Genomic DNA, 26,822 nt, shown 5'->3' with positions numbered 1-26,822 from the left:
ATAAAATATAATTGATTCGTCATTCAATTGTTTCACTGAAATTAGAAGAGGTTAGTTAATACACAAACATCTGCTTATTTCCTATAGACTGTCAGCTTATATGACAAGCACAGAGTTTCTAGGTGTGCCTTTTCTCATTCTGAAGATGCTTTGGTGGCACAAGTTTTTTCAAATTTCTGAATTTCCCCTATCATCCAGCTCTTAAAATTGTGAGACTCTTAGAGAGAGCGGGAGATGCTGTTTAGTTTTTGCATGGACCTGCAAAGGGTTTAGAAAGGACAAATATATCTTGACTATTTATACCTGTATGTTTATCTGAGGTCCAAACAATCTAGTACCATGAATGACCAGCCAATGATTCAAGTTAATGTTTTATGACTCACCATGGGCAGCATCTTCTCCCTCTCCACTCTTCCCTGGAAAATGGGTGAAATAAATGCATCTGGGTATCCCTAGAAAAATGGCAAGTGTGATATCCTGAGTCTTTTGTAACTTTTAACCTTGGACCAACTTTGTGGTTCTTCTCTTCCAGCAATAATATCTTATTAGAGGAGGCCAACTTATTTTCCAAAGATAATAATGAAAATAAAAATATTTTCCAAAGAATACAAAACTTATTTTTGATCTTATTAGAGGGGTTCAACTTATTTTCTAAAGCACCAGAGGACAGGACAAGAAACAATGGATGGAAACTAATTAAGAAAAGAAACACCCTGGAATTAAGAAGAAACTTCCTAACAGTGTGAGAACAGTTAAACAGTGGAACAGCTTACCTTCAGAAGTTGTGGGTGCTTCATCACTGGAGGTTTTTAAGAAGACATTGGACAGACACTTGTCTGACATGGGATAGGCCAGGGTCATCTGCTTGAGCAACGGGTTGGACTGAAAGACCTCCAAGGTTCCTTCCAGCTTTATTTTGAATTTGAAATATTATACATGTTTAAGACTGTGCTTAAGTACAAGTTATGGACCTTCATTGCATATTGATGTGTCCATGCATGTACTGTATGTAAGGTAACTTAGCCGTGCAATATTATTATTCCATGTCATTTAACTTGGCATTCCCTTTTTTTCTTTCTCTTTCTCTTTCTCCTTCCCCTTTATCCCACTGCTTCTTTAGTTTTTTCACCACCCAGTAGTCAAGATTCTGGCTTGGTTTCCCTTTCCAGCAGTTCCCCCATCAGCAATGAAAGTACCAAGGCTGTGCTGGAGTGCGAGTCAGCCTCTGACTCCAGCACCTTTCCAGTTCATTCTGTTATGGAAGATGGCGAATAAGCAGGGATGAAAAAAATAAGTCTTGGTGTGGATTCCCTTGAAGAAGTGCCTTCGTGTTAATTTGGGTTTGCCTGTTTTGTGATGACAGATGCTGAAATAACTGTTGATAAAATGTTCACTTATTCCCTTTATATTTGTTCTGCACATCGTGATTTTCAGGCTTAGATAAGAATGAGAATAGTATAGTATAGTGTAAAGGGCTGCAAGAGCATTATTCTTAAGTATATTGAAAGAAATGTATTGGTATTCTCTAATTTTTTTAAAAAAAGACCCTTTTTGACTAATAAACAGTATATAAATAAAATTAAACATTATTTTGTAGATAAAATGTAATCAAAGTTAAGTGTACACAAAAGATACTTAGATTTGCTTATAATCGATGTATCTAGCACATAAGAGTTTGATTAATTCTTTAATGGTGTTCAAAAGCAAGATATTTCAAATATGAAAATTTGAGAAATAGTTTTCTATTGTGAAACAGAATTGTTCTTTCTTTTTTAAGCTGCACTGCATGAGTTAAGATTGAGATGGAAGATTCTATGCTTTACAGACCCAAGGATCTTTTTCCTCTTTTCATGATATATAAAAGTAGATAAAAGTTTAAGCAAGAATGATATTTTTAATTAATAAAAGGATTTTTCTTAGTTCTGTTTTAATGGAAAACACTGTATTTTGACCAGATATAGCCTCTATTGCTAGCCTAAAATGTAAAAAAAAAAGTTTGTACAAGTTAAGCTATTTGCTACAATGTTAGCTCCAAGTAAAAATGGCCTTTTAAAGTTATTATAGATTTTTTTCAATATTCTGTTAAAAATGCCTTAGCATGTACTTTCTCTTAGTTACAGAAGCCAACCAGAAATAAAACTGCTCTTTAAAAGAATTCATTGTTCTCTATAGTTGCAGTAGTACCGAAATAAAAATGTTATTGATGACCAAATTTTCTTGTGTGTGCATAGTTGGTAAGCTGTATTAAACGGGGGGTGGGGGGGAGGGAGAAATTACTTGTATTTTCTTCACTCTGTGCTTTGAAAACATCTATTTGATTTCGCCCCCATCTGTTGTAATCAATAACCTGACCATCTTGTTTTTTATTAAATGCACTTACTCTTAATTTCATCCACCAGTGGTTTTAGAGAGAATAATGTGGAGTTACCTATATGGGTTTGACATTATAAATCACTTCTTGGGGCTGAATTGTATAGTGGTATCGATTGATCCTGATATATCACAGAAATTTACTGTCACTTCTGTTTTCAATTAAAGATACAATCAGTCAGATAATGACTTAATTGGATTTTACAGAAGATTGAGTTTTATTGCCCGGTGCTTTACGAGTTTAGTTAAGGAAGATCATTTTATCACACTTGTCAGCCTGCAACTGCAGTTGGATGCCTTCTGCTGCAGCCTGCTGCTGTTGCCATTGTGACAGACACATAGTTGGAGCAGAGGGCAAGGAAAAGAATCTAAGGACGAGGCGGGCTGAGCTGGGCAGCTAACAGCCAACTGCAGCCAAGACAATGCCTCCCCGTTTGCTTTCCTTCTAAACTGTTGAAATATAGAGCCGGGGTTTCCTAGTGGAGCTCAGTTTCCCTCTTGAGCTCAGTTGTCTCTCTCCTCTCTCCATTATCCAAGGAGAACATCATGCAACAATGGAGGAGAGATGGGTGTTTATTGTATGAAAGAATGCCGCTGTGCCAGTCCAACCCTGGCAAGGTTAAGATGAATTTAGAAGCGTCCTCACCTCCCTGGCACTACACAAGGGTCAGATTACATTCTATATCAAGTTTCTCTTTTAGGTCTGCTCTTTAATACATTACCAAAAGTTGGCCAGCCATGTAAATAATCTAGGATCACTTTGCTATTAAAAACAAATTCAATTGGAATTATCAGAAGAAATACACAGGATAACTTTAGCAGCAAACAAAGCTGGCATGGAATACTTCCACTCTTTCCTCCAAATATATATTGCACAGGATATCTGTTAGTCCAAAAATCAGAAATAAGTCTGATAGTGGCTACAGTTCACTTAGCTACTCCATGTTTAATTAAGCTTATTCATTTACTATTGGCCTCTTCAAATTATATATACTGGTAATTTCTTTTTACTTGAATGTGACGTGAGTCTATACCTATTTACAAATGAAGATTTGGAGCACTTGAAAGGTTCAGAGTAACATATAAACAAAACATTTATATATACTCCAAATTGAATGTGTATCATGACATTCTGTCCAGTCTCAAGGTATTTCAAATAATACATTGAAGTATTAAGTATTTCACTCTTAATCCATTTGGGTAAAGTTGCCCATCTTTATAAATTGTAATAGCTTCCCAAAATATAGGCTGGATATGTGAAAATAATTAAATGAAGCCTGGTCTAAACTTCCCTTTGGAGATCAAGCTGCTGCTCACTTTCCAAAATATAAGTGACCTCATGTAACAACCACAAAATATCCTTTAAGGACAAAAATAATGAAGATATGGAATTGGAACTGACGGTACTTTGGTCCTTTCAATATGAGAAATTCAGATTTTGCTATCTACCTGCCTGCCTTTGGGAAGTGGTGGAATGCAATCTATTGGGTGAAAAAACCTGCTTCAAATAAGAATTGGCAATTGTCATGACTTCAATTTATCCCAATCTATAAGTACTGACACAATGAGCCAAAAAACAAATTATTTTCCTGGATGTATCAAAAGCACCTCCACAATAACACCAGGTATTTTTACACACTCGAAGGGAAAAGCTAGAATTGCATACAGCAGATGCAATTCCATTACCCTTTTAATATTGTGTCTTCAAGTGTGTCTTAGATCATTTTTATATATGAATTTGAGAGTTAGTTGTACTTTACTGTTATCACCATGCGTGAATGTTTTTAACAAAATTGTCTTTAAAATCTTTTAAGAAACTATGGAAAACCATTGCCCTATTCCAGAAGAAAAGATAGTATCTGCTAAACTCCAGGGTCTTGTATTATTCAGGGAAGCTTAAAAATCTAGAGCTACCTATTTTATTATAAAGCTGGAAAGCTGCAAAATAAAATGGAAATAAAATGAGTATTAATTAGAAGAAACTAGTAACAAAAAATAAGAGATTCCAATCCACATTCACAACACTTAAAATCTGTTTACAGCCATTATCAGTGCAATTCTAGGTACAATTTACCCTCCCTGAAGCCAATGGGAAAAATCCCCATACACATTTTTATAGGATTGAAATTTACATATTTGTATGTTGTACTCAATACATTTGCATTTGCACCTTTGAGAAAATTGCTGAAGCTTATATCAGCATTTCTTGTGGTTAAATAATTGTTTCCTCTTCAACCTTTTTCCAAGGGTTGATTGAAAAGGCATATATATCTTAGGAGCAAGAGTTGCAATGTTAATTAAATACGCAGTAACTTAGCTTAGACCATAATGTCAGTCAAGCAGAATTTGTACTATATAGGCAATTCAATTAAACATTATCTTTTGTTTCTGATTAATATCCATAATTGAGGGTTAGAGCAAAGCCAAAGACATAAAACTGACAATTTTGAGTCTCCTAACGTGTGTGTGTGTGTGTGTGTGTGTGTGTGTGTACATACGTGTGTGTACACTGTATACAACAAATGTTGACAATACCACAAGCAACCCTAACACCTAAGAATAAATATTGGAGTGTTTTGTTTTGTTTTACATTTTGCTGGTTTCAAAAGGGCAGTAAAACCTTAAAAACAAAAAATAGCAATTTTTAAAATCTATTTGCAGTTCATTATTCCCAAGTACACCCTTTTTATAGAATTATTTTGGTGGACACACTATTTCATTAATGCATACCGTTTAAGCAGTATTAAGATTGCTTTTGGTCATATGCAAAATGTAATCTATTTACAATGCTTGAAGAAGTGAGGGCTATCTAATAAATAGTAATTTAATGTAAGAGTATATAGGTTCCCTGCTTATAGTAGGTATATTAAGATGTTACATTATTTTATAAGGAGTGCCTTATATTTTTGTTTCTTCATTCATGTACTTGTGACACCATTATTTTATCCAGCTGAAACTAAGTCACTTGTACAGCTATGAACCCAATCATGTTAATTACAGAAATTAATCATTGCCTATTTACTCCATTAATGGGCACAAATTTTGGCAAGAGGTTCTAGTGAAATAATAAGTAGGTGCTTTTTAAGAGCATCTAAGCCAATGTATTTTAAGAGCATTCGGAGTGGTGAAAAAGCATAATCCTTTACCACAGTGCGAGAATGAACTATCCTCCCTCCCCCCCCCCAAAAAACAAGTAGCAATTTACCCTTGGAACTAGGTCCAAAAATGTACTTACATAAAGACATGTTAAGTGAAGTTTAAACATGTGAAATCTGAACCAATTCAATCAGGCTTGCCTCTTGTTAACAAGCAGGCAAAAAAAAATCCTTGCAAATAAATTTATTTAAGAGGGTTCCCCCCCCCCATTCCTTAGATGAGTTAAATCTTCCTGGTTTCATTTAACTTCGCATTCCTAATTTCAGAATTAAGATCTGATTCTAACTGCATTTACTTAACAATCGGTAAATGAAAATTCTTCCAAGTGATTCACTGAAGTGTGGTCGGTTTCCAATTCAAGGAAATGACATTCTTGCAAAAAAGCTAGTACAAAACACACACAACAAAAACACACTGCCAAAGCGTTACTAGTTTTTATTCCGAATGCATTAAGGACAACGTGCGGGAGGAAAATCGCGCAAGAGAGAAAATGCTCTTAGAGTTAGGGGTAGCCGACGGCATCCTTTCCTAATCGCAGATTAAAATCCCCCTGTACCCAACGGCCTCATTCCGAGTCCGTATAGCCGCGATCTCTGGAAATTACGGAACTTGAGGTCGAGACGGCTGGAGGGACCGGAGCTGCGTTTTACACTCAGGCATTCATACTCGGGGCTGCTCGGCGCCTGACGGGGCGTTAAAGGGTAGGCGAGCCAGGCCCGCTTCTTTCTCGCTGCACCGACTCCGGCACCGCTGAGGAAGCCCCGCTGAACGACCCGTCCTCGCCTTTCCTGACGAAGCCGGGCCGAGAGGGCGCCTGTGCCGTCCGTCGCAGCTCGCCACAAAGCTTTAACGCCGGGAAAGGCCTTTGCACCCCGGGGGAGGCTGCGGGGCAGCGGCCTCCAAGTAGCTGGATTAATTAATCGCGCCTGGCTGGAAATCGGACCTTCTTTTCCCACCGCCGGAATTACTGGGGCCACCGACCAAAGTGTCCGCCCGGACGGCTCCTCACACTACCAGGCCGGCCAGTTCTTCCCGGCCTTGACATCTCGATGAGTGTGTGGAAATGACCGCGGCGGGGCCTCTGGAGATCTCTCGAGTCGCGCTCCCCGTTTCCGGTCAGACGGCTCCGGGCGACCGACCAGGCCCCAAACAGCGTCTCCTTCGCCAGGCAACCGCCATAGGAAAGCAACGCCAAGCAGCTTCCCCGGTGTCTCTTTAGCGTGATGGGGATTGGCAGGGAGGGGGGCCTTTTCTTACAGGCCTGGAGGGGCGGAGTGGGAAGCTTGTGGAAAACGAAAGGGCGCGAACGAAGTGGTTCGCCTTTGGTAGCCGTTGCGCCTGCGCCCGCGGGCCCCAACGGCCGCCTAATTTGGCAGTTGGAAGAAGCTTGGCGGCCGCGCGAAAGGCCCCTCTCAGGATCCGGCCCTGCGTCTCTTTTGGTTCCTAAAATTAACACCCCGCCCCGAGTGGATACTCGGCTGCCTACTGTTTTTGAGAATGGAAAAGTCAGATTTTGGGCCAGATTCCTCTCCGAAGTACCGCAGAAGAGGAGATTACGGCTCTCCGGCTTTGGGAAAGGTCGCCTTGAAGAGGCAAATTTAGGTGCACCCTCAGCTCGATTCTTCCCGCCCGGCTGAAAATGCTAGTGCCCTCCCTAGGGTCCTAATCTTACGGGCTGCCGTTGAGAGTTCTGGCGAACGGAAGCCCTTAAGATCGGTTCTTGCGATCTACCCCAGCAGAATCGAGGCCTTGTCGGTCTTTGCCCTGTTTATTCAGAGATTCCCCCGAGAAGAGGACGGCCGCCCTAGAGATGTTTGCATTGCCCTCCTTCGGCCACCGCCAACGCCACCCTGCTTAAGAAGGAATCTGCGATCGCGCCGCGTTGGTTTTGGAAAAAGAACCACCCGCCTTTGCTTCTCTCACCCGAATGCCGACCCTCCTTTGCGACTCGGGAGCCTCCCGAGTCTCCGCCCCCCTCGCGAAAGGGGCGGAGCGATAAGAACCTGAACAAGAAAGGTGTCACCAAATATTTATGAATGGCTACTGATCAGTGACCTTTATTAATTCTATTCATTTTCTCGAGATTTCCACGGCTGTTTCTCGTGCAGCTGCGTTTCGTCCTTTCGCCCCATTGTGCCAGCTCTGCCGGTGGGTGGGTGGGAGGAGGGCGGAGGGAATAGCCGAACAAGGCGGCGGCGAGAAAAATCCTTTACCTTGAAATGTAAGGGCTCCTTCAGAGAGCGCGGGTGGGGCTGGGGCCTTCTGATCCCTTCGCCTCTCTCCGGGAATGATCGGAGCTCCTGCTGTGTGTTTGGAGTCTAGTTTTTTTTCCCCCCCTCTTCCCGAACTGGATAGGAAGTTGCCGCTGGAAGAAAGCCTTACCTGCCTTGGCTTCGTCTTCAGGTTTTATCAGAAGGATGTCACCTTCCCGGTTGAGCCTTTTTCAGAACCAATGGTCGGTTGTTGTTTTTTTAAAGATATTTTTTTCGTGATTCTATGTCCTCCCCAAACGAATAAAACCAATTTCAAACCAATAGAAAAATAAACCAGACCCAGTGTTCGGCGGCAACTTCCAGCATTGGGTTTTCCAGTCCCATCTAATATTTAGCGCGGCGTTCTTCTGAAGGCGTTTCTTAGGAGATCCCGCTGGGTTTTCTTCCCAAGTTCCCGTCGGTCTCTTTTTGTTCAAACCATTCTGACATCCTCAGATTTCAATGTTTTGCTCTCAAACTCAGAGGTGTTTGAGGTCCATTTAAAGCTCCATTAAATACAGTGGGATTATACTTCGTTTTTACTACTTCGGATTTTTCCTACTTTTGCCCTGCTTTTTGAGGAGGATGGGATAGAAGGAGAAGTGTTTGACCTGCGCTACAGTGCAAGTTTTGGAGGGGTAAAAACAGATTTCGAATCAGTTCAGTGATGGAGGAAAGGGAAAAAGGCGGATTTTACTTTCTTTTAAACAGGAGTCAGAATGGCTACTTTCCTTCGTTCTCGGGCATTTCCGAAGGCATAGGTGTTTTTTTTTCCCGTTCGGGTCAGTAAAGTATTAACCGAAAGGCAGACGCCACTTCTTCTACTTAAGGGCGACCTTTGTTCGCTTTGAGCCCCACTGTTTTTAGTGAGCCAGGAACAGTTGGATCGATCCCACTGGTCAATTTCAGGCCCCCACCTGCCACTTTGCTCCGAGGTATTTTAAACGCTCAGAAGGTCGCGCTGGGGCGCCTGTTCTAAAAATCCTTTTTACTCTTTTGCTGATCTGGAAACCTTTTTAATTTCCTTGATCGCTTCCGATGGAGCTTTAATTAAGGAGCAATGGTAGTTAATCCAGAGCAGACGATAGTTCGTTGCATTCATTCATTCATTCGAAATGAATCCGCCTGTCCTACCAGAATCCTCAGGCGGCCTACAATAACAAATTACAATGGATCGGGTGGCTGGACGGTGCTTTTACATTTTGGATGTGTATGGTCTCCTTGAGGATTAGACTACCCGTTAATTCAGCAACTTTGGCGGACAAGGCAGTCTTGTTATATTTCGGAAACCTTCTGCTGACTGGGATCCCCAGGCGTGAAGTTCTGCCTAAGCCCTTCCTTTTTCCAGTCCTCTTCCAACGTTTCAATATATTAAAATATGGAATATTCACTGACATAGAATTGATAGACCTGAACACTTGCATACCTTTAATAACCAGAGTGGTGATAATACATATTTCTCCGCCTATTCTCGACATAGTTTGCCCTTCAGTTCTTCTGGGATGGTTTTTACTTCCTACCTTACAATCCCGAGACACTCTGGTGAGCTCCTACCCAAGAACCCATCACTCTGGGTCCTATTTAACTCTTCTTTTTCAGAATGCCAGGTTTGCCTTCCTATTTTATGTAAACTCTCCACCCCACCCCTCCTTTCTGTGAATCAAACCCAGATGAAGGGCCGCTGATTTGATAATTCCAGCTTCAAGGATTCCATTACCCCTTTCTCGTCAAGGCGGCTTCGGCGGACTTGGGCTGCCCCTGCTGCCGTTCTTGCCTGGGCGGCTGGCTTTCGTAGAAAACGAGCTGGGGTCTCCCACACCCCCTTTCCCCTCGCCCCCAAAGGCAGATGACCCCGCCCTGCCGCTCGACCTGATTGGGACCATATGTTTGGATCATTCATCCCCTTTTCAAGCTATTCTCTGGGGCGCAAACGGCGACCACGTTTGAGTCACCTTGAAATTGCCTCCTCTCTTATTACGCCGCTTTTCCTTTCCCAATTAAAAGCTTAACAGCCCTGGAAACGGAGTTCATGTGGCGAAGTTTACCCTGGGCCCCGCTTCTGAAAAGCCTTCTGCTGGGATCCCATTATGTGCTTGACTAAACCTTTTCTGCCCCGAGCTATGGGACCGGTTCTCGTCAGGTGTTGAGTTACAATAGGCTCTTAGGCAGGGGACGTGGCGCTCACAGAAAGGCCGACCCAGACCTGTGGGGAGATGTTGTCAAATACGGAGTGGGGGCAGAAGGGGGGGCGTAGGTGGCAGAGCTTGTCCGATTCCCAGTAAAAGAGGTGGGAAGAAGGCCCGCGGCCCGACTCAAAAGCCTGGGGCTTGCGATGACCGCGTGGGGGGAACCTCCATCCCCGCTTCATTAGGAAGAGAGACTGTTGGGAAGGCCGGCCAGCCGACGTCGCGGCTTCCCTCGGCCCGGCTCCTTTCGGGAAGTAGGGCTGCGTTTGCCTGGAAGAGCCGGTTGAACCTGGGTCCCTCCAGGGCCAAAAGAGGCCTGCCCGCCTGCTGACCTCCATCCCCACGCCTTCGGCTTCCTTCCTTGCTCAACGCAGTTGATCCTGTTGTTGATCGGTATATAACCATTTAGTACCATCGAGGTTCAATGGTTCGCTTTGTTGCATTTTCTTAAAATGTGGTTAAATTTTAATTTTAATGCGTAAAATAAGCAGCTAACGCTTTTCTTTTTTAAAAAAAGTGACTCGTTTCATTAGAATCATTTCTACAAACTGTGCTTCCAAAAGTTCATATTCTCCACCTTACGAATTATTGACAGCTTCTTTCGTTCGAGGAAAAAAAACTTCCCATCGGCTTTTTAAATTTCTTTCCATTTCTCTTCCAAGGCCGATCCCCAATCCTCTTTTATCTCCTTCCCCCAGTATTTAAATCCTTCCCCTCAGATGATTCGGATGACCTGGATTCCGAAGGACCTGGGGAAAATGATTTCAAGTGAGCACCCATTTTCCCACTCCGGTTCCGGTTTAACAAGAGCTGTTGTTTATTAAACAATAAGTTCCCTTCCCTAACAGTCCACATTTGCACTCCACATTTAGCCTGGGGAGGACAGGGAAGAATTCCAGAGGCTCGCAGCAATCCCATAGCAAAATTCAACCGACAAACAATACAAACGAGGCAGGCATATTCGGTTTCATTTCTTTTATTAACAAGTCTAAATACAGCAAAATGTTCTGCATTAGGCGCGCGGTTGATCAGAATTAGAAGCATGGCTCGAATGGGCTATAACTTATTATACTGCACAATCTTTCTTAAAGAGGTTTAAAATCTAAAGCCAAAATTATTGTTTTAGATCGGATGTCCGCATCGTGGCCCTTGTACTGATATTTTGCAAAGCTCTACTCTCCCCTACTTTGAGAAATCTATTAGCAGATATTTACATCCCAATGAATACATATAAGGATTTCTGGAACAATGCCTGCGTATGTATTGGGAGGGGAGGAGGGGGGGGAGAAGTGCACCTTGATCTCCCGTTCTGCAGCCTCTAACACGATGCTTATAAATTCACCCCGCGAGTCAGGCAGCAACTTAGTGTCCAAGCGGGTTATTGGTTAGAAATCGCGCCGGAAGGGAAAGAGTTACGTCTGGCAGGGTCCCTTTAGCCAATCCCGGAGCTTGAAAGTTTTAGAGGGTTGGGATACAGGACCTTCAGCAACTGCTCCGCCCCTTTTCTGCAGAATGGGGGTCCCGGTTGCTTTGCAGGCCCGAAAGCCTAGCAGGAGCTTCGGGTGAATGGCGCGTAGAAGTCGGCAGATTTATCCGCGTTTGCTTTGCTTTCCTTTCCTTATCTCAAAGCCAAACTGATCCTGGTCGGGTTGTGGAGCCATCGCAGGTCAAAACAGCGTTGGAGCCACACGGCAGCCTATTTGGGATTTGCCCCTGGATCTCAGAGCCTCGGTCTTGAATGCACGTTTTTTGGTGTGTGTGTGTGTGTGTTTTTTTGTGTTTTTTTTTGCAAAATAAAAATTCCTGCGGAGTGCGTGCGTGTGTGAAAGAGAGAAGCGGGGGAAAGAGAGGGACCCAGGGATGACGTACGCAGTACAATTCCTGGCCGAGGCCATTGATTCGTGCCACTTACTGTTCTGTTCCAGAAGGGACAACGCCAGCAACGCAAAACATCCGTGGCCTTCATCTACAGACGCGCACGCGCTGGGAGACTCGCTCTCCCCTCCACCCTCGAGGCGGCGCTTTCCCTCCCCCCGAGCTTTCGAGGAAGAAACGGCCTCGGCAAGGAAAGCGGCGCAGTGGGCGAGTCCACCTGTCTCCAGAAAAGTGGGGAGGGGGGTGTTGAGGGCGAGAGCGAGGCGAGGAGGGGCGAGGAATTGGCGCTGGCGAGGGGAAAGCCAGAAGCGCCGCGGCTTCGGCGGAGAGGAGGAGCCTCGCCCGAGAGGCGGGGAAGGCTGGCGGGGCGACGGAGCCGCCAACCCAACTTGCACTTGAGCTGAGGCGACTTCAGCGCCTGGTTCGGCGGCAACGGGACCCGGGTTTGGCCGAGCATGGCCCCGGCGAGAGTGAGGCGGACTTAGCGGCTGCGGTGAAGGGCTGAGGCGGCCCCCGCGGGCGCTATGAACGGCTACGGCTCCCCGTACCTGTACATGGGCGGCCCGGTGGCTCAGCCGGCCCGGGCGCCCCTGCAGCGGACGCCCAAGTGCGCGCGGTGCCGGAACCACGGCGTGCTCTCCTGGCTGAAGGGCCACAAGCGCTACTGCCGCTTCAAGGACTGCACCTGCGAGAAGTGCATCCTCATCATCGAGCGGCAGCGCGTCATGGCTGCCCAGGTGGCGCTGCGCCGCCAGCAGGCCAACGAGAGCCTGGAGAGCCTCTTGCCCGACACGCTGCGCGCCCTGCCCGCCGCCGCTCCTACACCCGCCTCTGCTACGCCGCCCGGTCACCCCGGAGCAACGCCCGCCGCCGCCGCCGCCGCTGCCCCTGGCCCAGCTGAGGGCCCGACCGGCGCCTCGCATCGTCCCCCCATGGAGTTGGCCGCCGCCGCCGCCGCGCTGAGATGGGCTTCCGAGCAGCCCGCCGCCGTCCTCCCGCCGCCACCGCTCGCCAAACCAGGTAGGTGCTTATGGGGTGGGCAGGATCGGCTCCTTCGAGCGGAGCAAATGTCGGCCGGTTTTCTCGAGGAGGCGGTTGGGTGTCCTAAAAGGACTCGGGCGTCTCTTGAACCCTTGAAGGCAGAACCCCAGTCCGGGGTGACGGCCGGGCGCTTTCCGAGCCCAGAGCGCGGCCAGTGGGGGCGACTGCTGCGGGCCCAGGGAAGGAGCCAGAAAATCCGCGATGAGGCAGGGCAATGAAAGGATCGGCGCCCCCAACTCATCAGTCGATGTCAGGCTTGACAGGGGACACCTGGCTCTGCACGGCGGGAGAAGTCCCGGAGGATTCCGCAATTAGGGCTCCGGCAAAGACCTACCCCGATGCTCCTCCTTTCTCCGGTCCGGGAAGAGACGGGGGAGGAGGCGGACACAGGAACAAATGTTTGGTCTCGAAGAGGTCCCCAGCGAGTTGGAGGGAATTAGCTCTGCGTCTTTTAGGACTACAAGCTTCAAGGGCAGGGAGGCGATCTTCTGCTCTCGCTTGTTCGCGGGCTGGACGGCTGGGCCCGAGTTTTCTTTCGCCCCCGAACTGATTAGGAGCGCAGCCTTCTAAATCGGGAAGCCGAGGAAGGCCGTCTCCCGCGGTCTTCTCTGCCCTTCGCTTCCCTGCGGGTGAAAGCAGCCCGAGGCCAGAGCGGGTTCCACGCGCGGAGGCAGGCAACCTGGCGACACGCGCTTTTGTCCCGTCGACAATTCCAGCTCCGCGAACGCAGAGCCGGTGGAAGGTTGAGCGGCGAGCGAGCATCTCCCCTTTTGGTCAGAAAGGGTCTCTTGGAGGCAGCCTAATAAGCTGCCCCGTCTTTTACCCCGTCTGGGGGAAGGAAATAGGCAGCGCCTCTATCCATCCCCGAAGAGCAGCGATTAGCTCTGTGCCCGCCGGGATCGTCTCCAAGACTTGAGGCATCCTCTGCAGAGGAGCTTCTCGGTTTCTCTCGGGAAATTTTAATCCCCTTCGGCGTTTCTTCAGAGGCGCGGCGCTTTCCACGATAGAAAGGGAACAGGTCCGTGTAGCAGGATGTGACGAAGCCTGTCGATTGCTATAGGCTTAACGGGAAGATCGCAGGTTAAGTACAGCTCCTCGGAAGATGGAATCGGAAAAACTGACTTCTGAGTTGGCTTCCAGAAAGCTTTTACCAGGCGCTATTCTTGTAAAAGCGGGAGATTATCAGACCACGGGGTTTCTAGGTGAGAAGCAATTTGAGAGGGTCCTGAAAAGGAAAAATTAAAGCTCCCCTTTTGTATACTGGATGGTTTTGGCCTGGTTCACCTAACAGGCAAAAAACGCTGATTTCGATTGCTTAGTTTTGACTTAGACTGGCTAGTGACACCAACCAATTTAAGACAGCTTGTGACTTGGCCAAGTTGTTCAAATCCTGGAACTACTGTGGTGGTTCCACAAGGTTCACTAAAACAATTTGGGGCTTGGTGTAATGTGTGAACCTAACCTCAGTGCTTCTAGTGGGCATGGAGAAAAGAAACCAGACTCACCATCTCAGAAGCCCTTAGTTTGTTGGGTCTCTGTCATCCAGACTCCTTCTGGATGTTCTTTGTGTCACTTTGCTTCTCTCAGCCAGCAGCCTCTTTTAAGCTAAGGACAGTAATTCAGGGTTTAATAATAATTTAAAAAGTATGTATTTCCACCTGAGCCCTGTCTAGTAAATCCTACTATAAAGCTTTTTATTATTCTGGTCAATAGCCAATGTAGAGATATTCTATTTTATTTTCACTTCCATCAGATTTTGGGATGACATTCAACCTTCAGAAGTACTTTCCACTGTCAAAGGTTGAAGGATTCGGAAATAGGAGTGTGACTTTACTATGGCAGGCCATAAGCCCTTCTTAAAAAGGCTTTGCAACATCCTGCTTTGTATTAAACATTAAGAGTGGTTCTTGACTTCTCTTTCTGGAATCTGGGCTCCTAAATAGCTATGAAAACCATCTTTAAAAAGATTTTTAGGAAGACACCAGGTTTTCCACAGATCTGTTTTCTTTTTTTACTAGAGTCATCTTTGAGGTCACCTCTGAAAGGAAGCATAGAGTAGAAGCCCCTGGACCCTTTGGGGAGTTACCCTGTAGGTTTAAAGACAGCTTTACTTCCAAGCAAGGTGTGCTTTGAAAATCTGTTTGGGAACAATATTCATGGTTGCATTTCCTCTTTCATCAGCCTTGAACTTGAAAGTTCCCTTAAAACTATCTGACAACAAAAATCAGTCCCATTTAGCTGCATCATATATCTGGAAAAATCAGAATGGATCCACTTCACAGATAGTGTTTATAGAAAGCCTTTTTTAAAAAAAAGGTTTTTTCTCCCATTGCAGAAACTTGGTGGAAACAGAAAATCAGTCCGTGGACAATTAAAAAAAGATCTATAAAAATTAAAGTCTAAAAGAAATGGACATGTGTCAAGTCTTATTAAATCCTGTGAGAAAGTCTGTTAGTAGATACTTATGAGCCTGGAAAAATCCAAATATTTTACATTTGGTCCTGCAATGGGTTAGTAAACTTGTTTCCTACCTTAACAGCTCCTTCTGGTACCACATACAGTAACCTTCGGTTTGTATAAACATGATTTGCTTATTTATTAAATACACTTTCATTACTTGAGTAGACACCAAAGGCTTTCTACAGTGAGAATTTTAAGTATTAGCTTCATCTAATCTCTTATTTCCCTCTATTTAAAAAAATAATGAAAATAAATATCTTTTTCTGTTGACTAGAGTGTTATAAGAATATATGAACCAAAATATTTCAATGAAGACATCCTGATTCTAGTTCTTTTTCCTGTTGTCTTTCTAACATTGGTCCTGGCTCATCCATGCTTTCAGGAAAGCATAGAAGGCATATAAAAGAATCTAAACTGCAACTTTATTCTCATGTTTTCCTGGGAGTGATGTTTGTTAATCTCAGTGGATCTTTTGAGTAGACACCGTGGAGCTGGTTGACATTAAGTAGACAAGAAAAGAAAGAGGAAAGAGATGAAAAGAAGAAGCAGGATAAGGCTGTAATAGTTAATTGCAATTTTGAGGGTAGCCTTTCATTATTACACATCTGAATTAATTATTGGACTTACTGTTTAATCCCTCGTTTTATGCTTTTAAATAAAGAAAAATGAAATTGAGCTCAGGCTCTATAAATATAAACAAGGACTAAAGTTTGAAAAAAAAGATAAATAACAAGAGATAATAGAGAAATATAGACAAATCAGTAGTGAGGATTGAAACCATCCTTTTCTCTAGATAATTGCAGTGAGAAAGTGTTAGATCCCCAAAAGCTTTTCCAGTAGTAGCTAATTCCACCAGGCAGCCATAGAGTAGGCCCTACCGGGTCCACAAGAAGGTTCCCCCTACCTTAATTTAGTGCCACCATCCCAAACTCTCAGTGTCCACCTGGAAGGGTTTTTTCGGACTCCACAGCAACTTCTTTTGCTGACTTGAGAAAATCCACCCTTAGTCCAGATGGGAAACACGCTTTTGTATCGGGTTTGTTTGTTTGTTTGGAGGGAAAGTAAAAGGGAGAGAGTAAGCTGTAAAAGGGTCAAGCCAATTCGTTGTGCAATGCCACTACTAGGTCGGACTTGGACTGTGGAGGAAGGAATACCCCTTCTCAAACCCCAAATTTTAAATCGTAGGTTTTTCAAGAAAGCAGTAGGTCAAGGCTGCTATCAGAAGGTGGGGTGCTTTTTAAAAATCCCATTATTCTGCGCATCTGTCAAAGACGTGGGGTTCTTTCCAGATATTTTCGTCCGGGCTCTTGGGAGACAATCAAGCGATGAAGGAGATCCCGACTGGATTTACACAAGGCCCTAATCTATTAACCAGGGTCTGATGGATAAACGATGGGTTCAGTCGGCGCTAACCCCGAGATGACTGTCACTGTCTGCAAAGTGGGAGCGCGCAAAGCCTATGTCTGAGCCGCCGGTGCAACCGAGTCCGGCCCGGCCTGGTTTGGCGAGGCCCCACTCCAGCGATCCCGACCAACTCCCAAGCCTTAGGAGGAGCCGGCACGGATCTCAACCTTCGTTTGGCTAGAGCCCATCATTGAAAGAAGCCTTCCCGCCGCTGAGTGGAACTTGTCGAGGCAAGGATTCCGATCACAGGTTCCTCAGATAAAGCGGGGCTGGGAATGTTGGGTTTGGAGTCGCAGCTGAAAGAAGCGATGGGAGTCACACGTTGCTGAGTGTAAGCAACCTTCCTCAAGGTGTTTGTTGGCTTCTGGTGAAGACTCGGAGCTGGGGGACCCCTTTGGCCAGCAGCGTCCCCAAAGTCCTCTGATTGCGGTCCTTTCTGCACAAGGAGAAGGTAGGCCATTGGTGGCCAGATTCACGCCTCTCCTGGAATCGGAAGTATGTTGGTCCGTGTTCCCCAAACTGTGAAATAGTGAACCGCTCTTAACGTGGTCTTAGTGTGGTATTTCAAGTCAGGCCTAGTGTTGGCTTGGGCAATATATGAATGAAGATCCTCGATTTTGGGACGCGGTAAACCACAGTTAAAGAAAGTAGGTCTCATGGGTGAACCAAGTTAGTGGTTCTACTCAGATGGAAACCCGCTGGTGATGATGACCCCACATAGGGCCACAGGCTCGCTGCCAAGTCGCTGGCGACCCGTTCCGATTTTATACAGGTGGATCTACGCCGTGCTCTGGCCTCGGTGACTTGCAAACCGAGTTATTACATTTACACAAAATACTACATTTGTTCAGAGCTGGGCGGGAGGGGAAGGTTTGTTAGCGTGCTGACGGAGCTCTTTTGGTGAGTTATGAGTTTAAAGAATAGATTGATTAACTGACTAAACATCGTGTATAAAGATGTTTACTCTTTCCTTACTCCTGCGTGCATTTGGAGGGCTGGGGATTTCTGGAGCTTAAACTTGGGACCCCGAGCCACACGCCGCCTTTCCCTCGCAGTCCATTCCGAAATCTTTTCTCTGCAGCAGATATCTTCGCAAGCCGTTACTGTAGTTAATTCTGTATAATGATTAAGGTAGGGAAGGTGGAAGCAAAAGTAGCTGGACACTCTCTCCCCTCCCCCCTCTCTGTCATCCTCTGTCTCTCTAGACTCGCTCTCTTTTTCGCACTCGCTCTCGTAGGGGACCAAACGCGGGGAAATGCGCGCCTTCACTTGCTGCCTGTGGCAGCCTAAATGTGTTCCCAGAGTCTCCGTCTCCTGTCCTCCTCCTGTCGAGAGGAGAAGCCCGAAGCAGGAGCTCCCCGCGCCCGAACCAGTCCCGGGAGATCTCGGGAATGTTGCTGTCCCTTTTCCAAAAATTGAGCTGCGGATCGGTCGTTTTTAGCCATGAAAACCAAAACCCCAAAAGGCGATGTTCCCCATAATTTTTGTGTGTGCAAATTCTATCTTGTTCTGAGTGACAGTCCACTTCGAGGTTGGGCTTCTGCGTAAACTAATTGTCCGGATTAGGAAGATTTGGACCAACGCCTCCTTTTCCCGCTTTCCGGTCCTGCCCAGCCTGATCTTCAGTTCCGGGCTGTGTATCGGTCTGCCGAGCGCCTCTGTCGGTTTAGTCAGGCAAGCCAAACAAACTGCACCTTATCCCCAAATAGTTACCATTCAGACTCTGGGGAATGATGATTCCTGCCAGATTTCTTTTCTCCCCAATTCTGAACAGATCCCAGCAATTGTAATTCCCACTCCCGCCCTTTAATGAATTATGGAATCTAGGCAAAACAGTTGGTTAGGGACGCGGTGGCTCAATGGCTAAAACGCTGAGCTTGTCGATGAAAAAGTCGGTAGTTCAGTGGTTCGAATCCCTAGTGCCGCGTAACGGGGTAAGGGCCAGGTTACTTGTCCCAGCTTCTGCCAACCTAGCAGTTCGAAAGCACCTAGAAAAATAGGGACCACCTTTGGTGGGAAGGTAACAGCATTCGGTGTGTGATGGAAACCTTATAACTTGAACTTCTGTGCAAAATTTGAAGTAAATACTGCCACATATGAAAACTCAAATTGTTAACCCAAAATCTGATTCTTTCATGTATGCCTTCGGATTTTCTCCCTCCTCCACCTCCCCAGTAAATACGGACTTAGGTGCTATGGGAGGCCTTTGAATTAGCCAGTGTAACATTTTGATTGCAGAAAATAGGACATTTTTTGGGGGAAAATATGTGGAGTTCAGAGGTGACATATTCAGGGGATTCTCTCCCTCCCCCCCTTTCCTTTCTCTCTCTCCCTCCCACCCCCCACACATCATTTCCAAAGAGGAATTTGGAAAAGGGATGAGCAACTATGGCCCATTTATGACCTGAGGACTTCCTGAGCCAGACTCCTGGGAGTTGAAGTCTACAGGTTGTAAAGTTGCCATAGTTGCCACCCCTGGTTTGGAGCCTCTATTTAATCTTTTATTAAAAAGTGTATGGTAAGCTAAGACTCGATTCTGAGCATATCAATGGAGGGGGGGAAGAGATTTCAGTGCTGTGGGCTTTACCTGGGAACAGTCTTGTAGGATTCAACAGACTGAATCCACCTGCACAGAATTGTTGCAGTTTCCTTTATTAGGATGATTAGGTTACATCCTGAGCAAGCAAACAACCCTGCTGCACATTTTTAAGATTTTAAATTCTGTTGCAAACGTCCATAATTTGAAGGTGCATATTTACTTCAATAGACTTTGGTGGTTATTTTTTCATTAAAATGGAAGAACTTGGATTTGACAATTGTACAATATCTGTTTGCACACCAGCGGGCAAGACTTGCTCCTTGCCAGCATCAGACTCTTCTGGATGTCAACCTTTTCCCATCAAATGTTTCCTTGCTCTTTAGGGCAATAGTGTGGATAGAATTCTGGGCATTGCATCTTCAGCTTCATATTGAAGCATTTGCTAAAATGCCATCTTTTCCTACTAGAAATGGTTTCTCCATTCTTAGCTCCGAACCCTTCACTAAGGTTTTTAATATTTGCTATTCTTGTTATTTTTACTTTCTGGGTGAGGAGACCTGGTCTTTCTTTATATTTCTTTTTGCATTTGCTGAGGAATATTTTTTTTCTGAATTTAATAGAAGGAGGAATTTTAATTAACGGCAAACAGTGTTTGGGTAGCTATGTGTATGTATGTAGTCACTATTAAGGGAGATTTGGGCAGTGAAGAAGATCCTGTCCTACTGCTGGAGGTTAAGAAGGAAGCTATTAGAGTAGTTTTGTAGTCTTAGAAGTGACATCCTTTTCCAGAAAGCAAATGTAGCTAGCATTTCTCTTCTGGTTTTCTCTAGGTAAAATCAAGGGAAATAATATATTAGGAAACTTTCCAGGTGATGGTATATTGTTATACTATTGCTTCAGAACCATGTACGGTAATACTGTAATTCATAGCTGCATTTCTCTTGAAATAGGTCTCTGCCTTTCCCAGAAGACCTAAATGGAAAGAGGATAATTCGGAACAAATTGGCAATTTAAAAACCTAGTTTATTCCTGCTCTTGTCTGATAGATATCAGTGACCATATCAAAACTGTTCAAATCTTATCATTGTCCATGATAAGTGCCATACACAAGAAGGATTACACAAAATACTTCAGTTCAAACCAAACCTTACTCAAAAAGAAAAGTATGTAACACAATTCCCTTAGCATTTAGGTGGGTTATTTTTATTCCATTGATTTCATTGATTTCATTGAATGGGTGAAGATTCCCTGACACAATCCTTAAGAACAGAGAATCTGTAAGAGCAGAATCCATAGAGAATTAGAATTAGTAAAAAGTAATTAGTGAGATGACATAAAAATACAGTATTTGCTTTGACCAAAGCTTTACTAGCTGTATCATGATACTTAGTTATATGGAACATTTATTACAATTGCAGTGATGAAAATTCATTCCCTGATCCTAGGAATAGTTAAGAGTTCTCCTTTCTCAATTCCAAGGAAGTCAATTACTACTGTAATCATGCTGGCTAATAGCCAGCTGGAGGCCAGCCTGTTGCCCTGGGAGAAATGTAAGCACATGTTGAAATCAATGAGATTTAAATGCTCATAGTTTTGATGGGTACATAAGTATGACGTGTTAGTTTTCAGTTCCCTGCCAAGTTATCTCTGTCTGTACTCATCCTCCACTTAGGTTGTTGTCTTTGCAAGATTATCTCTAGTGCCATGTTGCTTGATTCATTGGATGGTTCCCATGGTTTCTATTAGTGGATACCTAAACATCGTGTGAGGTTGTGGTCTTAACATGTTGTGTGTGGGCAACATTCTTGGTCATGAGAGATTTGAGGGCTGCATTGATTTCTCCATTGCTTGAGGAAACAGGCTGCCTTGTCTGACTCTACTTCAAAGCTTATAAATCTGAGGGGGAGAAGCACACAATTTTTGCCCCACTGATGTATGAACCTCCCAGTTTAAAAGATTACAGTAATCACCAGAGGACAGTGTAAATCGAATCGGGTAGCAATAACTTTTGGAGTAGGTCAGGCTCAAGTGAAATGTTACCAGGCAACAGGCATTTTCTTTACCAAATACAATCAAAGCGCATTGATGAGAAATTCTTCCCTGCCAGCTAGTCAGCACTTTTCTGCTTAACGGCTTAGGAGAAGGGAGGAGGACATCTCCATCCGTCAAAGATCCCTGCATGCTCCAGGGGACTAGGCTGCTGCTGCTGCTGCTGGATGATGGATGGTCCTTTTGGCCAGCCTCCAACTGGAGATCCAGCTTCTCCAAGTTCTTTTACATGTTTTGCAAGAATTTCTGACCAGGTTTAGACACCATGCTAAACCACGGCAGGCCTAAGTTTAGATTGTTGAATAAAATACAATAGGCTGGATTTACAGAATAAATTAAGCTGGAAACATGGATTATAAATCACAATGGCTGTGTTCACATGACACATAAAGCCAAAATCAAATAAACAACACATATGTTTATATCAGGGCTGTCCAAGCTTAGAAACTTTTAAAACCTGTGGATTTGGCTGGCTGGGGAATTCATAGAATCTATTCATAGAATTCTAGGAATTAAAGTCCACAGGTGTTAAAGATGCTAAGGTTGGACACCCTGGTTTACACCATCTGTGCATATATTCTACATAAACGATAATTCTCAGAAGAAAAATAATTGTTGAGCTAAGTTATCTAAAACAGCAAATAAAGTCCTCATTAATTTAAATCGATATAAATATTTAGCATTATTCAAATGCCTATGTTTGAGTGACTTATTGTGTACATCTTTTCAGGTAGTCTGTTTGAATCTGGATAATCTGGTTCTCTGTGGGAGACTGCTGGGGACATGGATTAAACTTCAAGCTACTTTTGGGGATTTCAAGAAACTTGATATGAATCCACTTGCTCAGTTTTAGCATTGTAAAATTAAACCAGTTACACATGTGAATTACAAGCATGTGTGAATCCAGCAGGTAAGATGGATTCTTGAAGGGAAAAAAAAGAGATAATATCTGAGATTTGGACCAACACTTAGGATGACTCGAATTGTAATGTAGGCTTAACAACATAGGATACAATTTGATAAACAGATCTGGAGTTCTTGTTGAATCCTGTTGTTCAGATAGCAAAATAATGTACAAATGTGAATATTTTTAAAGCAATGTTAATCGAATCCCGAGACACAAAATCTTCGCCTGAAAGATTTAGCATTTTAAAACTGTAATAAAATATTTCTTCTTGAATTCCATTTAGGTCTGGTTCTCTCTACTGAAAAAATGAACATTTATACACTCTGCTGTAAAAAATTGGCAATTCAGATGAAATACATATTTTGTCTTGGTTACAAATGTGCTAATGAACAAGCATGCCTATTTACTTTTCAAAAACTATTTTGGCTACAACCTTCTCTACTTATCTTTGTCCTCCCACTTACTTTAAATAAATAAATGAAACAGATATATATTTGTAATAATGATAAATGTATTGAATCTCCAGATCATTTTTACATAAAATTAAATTTTAAATGGTAAACTACTTAGAAGCAGTCTCTAGAATGTTTAGAATAAGTTGCCTGAAGAGATTATAGGTGAGGAAAAGGGGAAGTGATATATTAACGTTTTTAGGATTTACATGTAGTTAAGATTATGATATAAAGTGTATAATTTATATTTGTCCATGTAATAGATTTGTATCCTGGTGGATATTTTCTTATTATACTTAATAAGCAAGCTACTTTTCCTTGCTTATTAGTTTCTGGGTTCTGATAGTTTTTGTGCCCGCCACAAGTGAGTGGAGCCTCAGCAAACTACATGAGACCAAATATTCAGATCAAAAAGGGTTGCCTACCCCAGTCTAGTGTGTAAAAACAGGTGTATTTCAGGTAGCTCATGCTTCTTTTGTGCTATTTCTTGCTTACTTTATTTTAGAAAGACGTCCAAGAATATAGGCCAATATGAAGGAGTGTCTAGGAAAACATGCTACAGGACATTTCATTCAACAGAACCCATTCATCTTGTTTGTGGTTTTCTGACAAAGAGGTGTGGCTTGGTGAACTGCACAGAGAAATCAAATACAGGCAAAGTTCAGGATTAGTGTGTAATCTTAATTTATCTGGCTGGTTTTTGTTTTGCTTTGTGGTTTTATTTTATTTAATTTTTTATTTTATTATTTATTATACCACCAAGTCATGTAAGTGAGGATAAAGGAAACTGCAAAATAGTCAAGGAGATTGTTTTTTTAAAAACACTATTTCAAAATTAATCCTAGCAGACATGAAAGGCCATCAGAAATCAACAGAACTCTAACCCTTACTAATACCAATTTGGGATTTATTAAACAATACAGAAACTTTTGAATATTTAAGAGTTCTTCATCAGACAAGCATTCTGGAAAGAAAAATCTTACTTTAGCTGTCTTTTTCTCCCTCTTTCCCCTTTGGGGAACCATGATGATGTTTCAGAAATGCAGAACAATTATTTTGGAAATTAATAAAGATGAGAGCATACCTATTTTCCAGACAGGATGCTTCAAGGTGGCCTTTGACCTATATTTTGACAAGAGTGACCAAAGTTTTAAGATTCTCTTCAGGATTTAGTGATGGCTGATTAATAGATTACTTTATCACAGCAATGTCATGGACCCACAAATAAATAATACTTTTTTCTCAGTTGACTTTGACAAAAAGAAAAACTATAATTCCTATAAAAGCCATTTGGTGTTTATGAATCACAGATTCTAGTCTGACTCAGTGTTTTTTCATAAATGAACCAAAAATGTATCAATGATACAGTTGGTTTATTCTTAGTTATATAATTGTATGAACATTCAATATTGTAGTGGTGTAATAGGTAAGTGATCTACAAGAGTTATGGGAAGTAGCAAATGGGGACGTGATTTCTTTATTTTCATTTCCAATTCATTTGTGACTATGGTCTGTGGTACAAGCAAAGCGTGATATCTAGAAAATAAATAAAAGGGCCAAAGTAATTATAAATGGATTAAATAGGCCAATATCTTGTCTCTGTTATAAATCAACGCCTTTTTAATGCTTGTAATCTAGAACAATTTATTTATTATCTCAAGGATTCAGTGCTTGTAATACTTAAAAAATGTAATACAGAAATGATAATGTCTTTGTTCTCAGTGGCATAACAAATCTGCCTTCTGTTTTATAGACATGACAGAAGAACGACTGGGTGATGTCAGTGGAGGAGACAGTACCGAGGCCTACAGTGACAAAGATACAGACCAAAGGAGTTCCCCAGAGGTGACCAAGACCAAGAGCAGCTTCACTCCCAAGAGCCCTGAAATAGTTTCCGTTGATGAGGGTGGTTACGCAGTCCAGAAAAACAGTGGGAGCACTGACAGCAGACCAGAGAGTCCTAAGTATCAACCGGAACAGAACCATTTCTTGATTGAAGGTCCATCAGGGACAGTTTCTCTGCCATTTGGCTTAAAAGCCAACCGGCCACCCCTTGAAGTGTTAAAGAAAATATTCCCTAACCAAAAACCAACCGTGCTTGAATTAATCTTGAAAGGCTGTGGGGGTGACCTGGTAAGTGCTGTTGAGGTCCTCCTGTCAAGCAGATCCTCCCTAGGGGGAGGAGACAGAACTTCTGCAGAATCAGAAGGCCTGGTTTTGCCTTCAAACGGGCACCTCTTTGAACACACTCTGAGCTCCTATCCTATTTCCTCTTCAAAGTGGTCAGTAGGATCTGCTTTTCGAGTCCCAGACACACTGAGGTTTTCTGCAGATACTAGTAATGTTGTACCAAATCCATTGGCTGTTCCGTTACAGCATCCCTTCCCACAACCTCCTCGGTATCCACTGATGTTGAGGAATACTTTGGCAAGAAACCAGTCAAGTCCATTTCTACCCAATGATGTTACTTTGTGGAACACCATGACTCTTCAGCAGCAGTATCAGCTGAGGTCTCAGTATGTCAGTCCCTTCTCTGCTAATTCTGCCACGGTCTTCCGAAGTTCACCTGTCCTTCCCACACGCCCATCGGAAGATCCTAGAATCTCACTTCAAGAGGACGGATGCCCGATTGTGGCAAAGCAACCCATTTATACAGAAGATGACTATGATGAAAGATCTGATTCCTCGGATTCTAGAATATTAAACACATCTTCGTAATATGATTATTTGCCATGACATTTTTCAATGTAACAGAAATGCTGGACTTCAGACAAAAGAAATGGTGGGTCATATATCTACAGGAAAAAAGTGACTCTGCTTGTTACTATTGTAAGCAATAAAGACATAATTTATTTTATTTCTTGCACTTCACTGAAAAATGCCAAATAGTTACTTTCATGGCTTTAGTGCTGAATGTTACTACTGGAAAAAAATAATTAAACACACATGTAAGAAACTGGGGGATTGTAAAACATTTAAAGAAGAGCAAATATGTCTTATCTTTTACACCACTGGGAATGTTGATATTGTCTTGATTGCAGTGTTCAACAAAAGGACTCCTCAGGATAAATAAGCAACTAAAAAGCAAATAATTAAATAGCAAGAGGACTAAGCAGTGACCTTCCTGACTTTATGACCATCGTTGTCTTGGTGTTATACCCATGAGTCATAAAAAGTCTAAGAATGAACTGCCCACATGTGGTTCCAGCTGAGATACTTTTTGGAGGCACCATAAACCCTATGCTTTTTACATGGCTTGATGAAACAATATTATGGCATCAATGTAAAGTAAATAACAGCAGTAAGTTGCATGAAACTGTCTTGTGAAAAAAGTGAACACATTAATTAAAATTGTCAGATTAATGTAGCATGCTAAGGACTCTGGGGAAAAATAAACTCTGCTGATCTTGATTTTTACCTGTCATTTATATCTGGAGAAAGTTGGCTTGGCTTTATAGATACGTTGTCCTGAATGAAATTTTAGGTTCTCTTGCCCTGAACATGAGGTGCAAATATAACTGATGAGGGTAACTTAATGTTTGAGACATATAATCTAATATTATAGGCAGAGGAAGTATATTTACATTAAAACAAGAAATACATTTATACAAATGCAGTCACGTATGTTGGTGATAGTTATTTTTTCGAGCTTTCCAAGAACCATTACCTTTTTCACTTCTCTTAATTCATTGGATTCATTGGATTTTCTTGGAAAAATTTGTCTGAAATATCCCGATTCCTATTTGGAGTCTCCTATGAAGATGTAAAAAGAATATGGCCAAATGGTAAGTTTGGGAGGAGGTAAACTAAGGTAGTTGCTGCAGTGTGATGAAATAATGCATACATTTATAACATGCCTTTTATCTTCTTTTATTTTTCAGCTAAGGGACACCTGACCTCACATCTAGCTGTTGAGAAGCAGATAGCTTTATAGAGAAGAAAGGATTCAGGAAAAATGAAACACTGAAATTATGAATACAGCTTTTTTTCAGGCGGTATAAAGGCTAGTGATGCACAAAAGAAAAGTAATTTTAGTAATTTTCAGTCTATGGCAGAAATTATTTAAGCCCATCTACTCAGTGGTGAAATCCAAGTTTTTTTACCAGTTCTGTGAGCGTGGTTTGGCTTGGT

The 26,822-nt window shown here is 43.1% G+C and overlaps 2 protein-coding genes across 2 annotated transcripts in view; both read left to right on the top strand.

The window, feature by feature from the left end:
• Positions 1 to 1,948, top strand: part of DMRT1 (doublesex and mab-3 related transcription factor 1) — an 86,744-nt gene extending 84,796 nt beyond the window's left edge. The window contains exon 5 of the mRNA XM_058169170.1: positions 1,121 to 1,948. Within this exon, the coding sequence (XP_058025153.1) occupies positions 1,121 to 1,275 (155 nt within the window). The 3' untranslated portion in view covers positions 1,276 to 1,948. The remainder of the gene's footprint in view (positions 1 to 1,120) is intronic.
• A 10,207-nt stretch (positions 1,949 to 12,155) lies between these two features.
• DMRT3 (doublesex and mab-3 related transcription factor 3) lies at positions 12,156 to 26,070 on the top strand. The gene is made up of 2 exons (XM_058170296.1): positions 12,156 to 12,859; positions 24,445 to 26,070. Exons 1-2 carry the CDS (start codon positions 12,364 to 12,366, stop codon positions 25,407 to 25,409), a joined length of 1,461 nt encoding a protein of 486 aa, XP_058026279.1. The 5' UTR covers positions 12,156 to 12,363; the 3' UTR covers positions 25,410 to 26,070.
• The last annotated feature ends 752 nt before the right edge of the window (positions 26,071 to 26,822 follow it).

Source organism: Ahaetulla prasina, chromosome 2 (assembly GCF_028640845.1).
Source record: "Ahaetulla prasina isolate Xishuangbanna chromosome 2, ASM2864084v1, whole genome shotgun sequence".
NCBI lineage: Eukaryota > Metazoa > Chordata > Lepidosauria > Squamata > Colubridae > Ahaetulla > Ahaetulla prasina.
The sequence above is the reverse complement of the archived record's forward strand: the minus strand, read 5'-3'. Positions and strand labels throughout refer to the sequence as shown.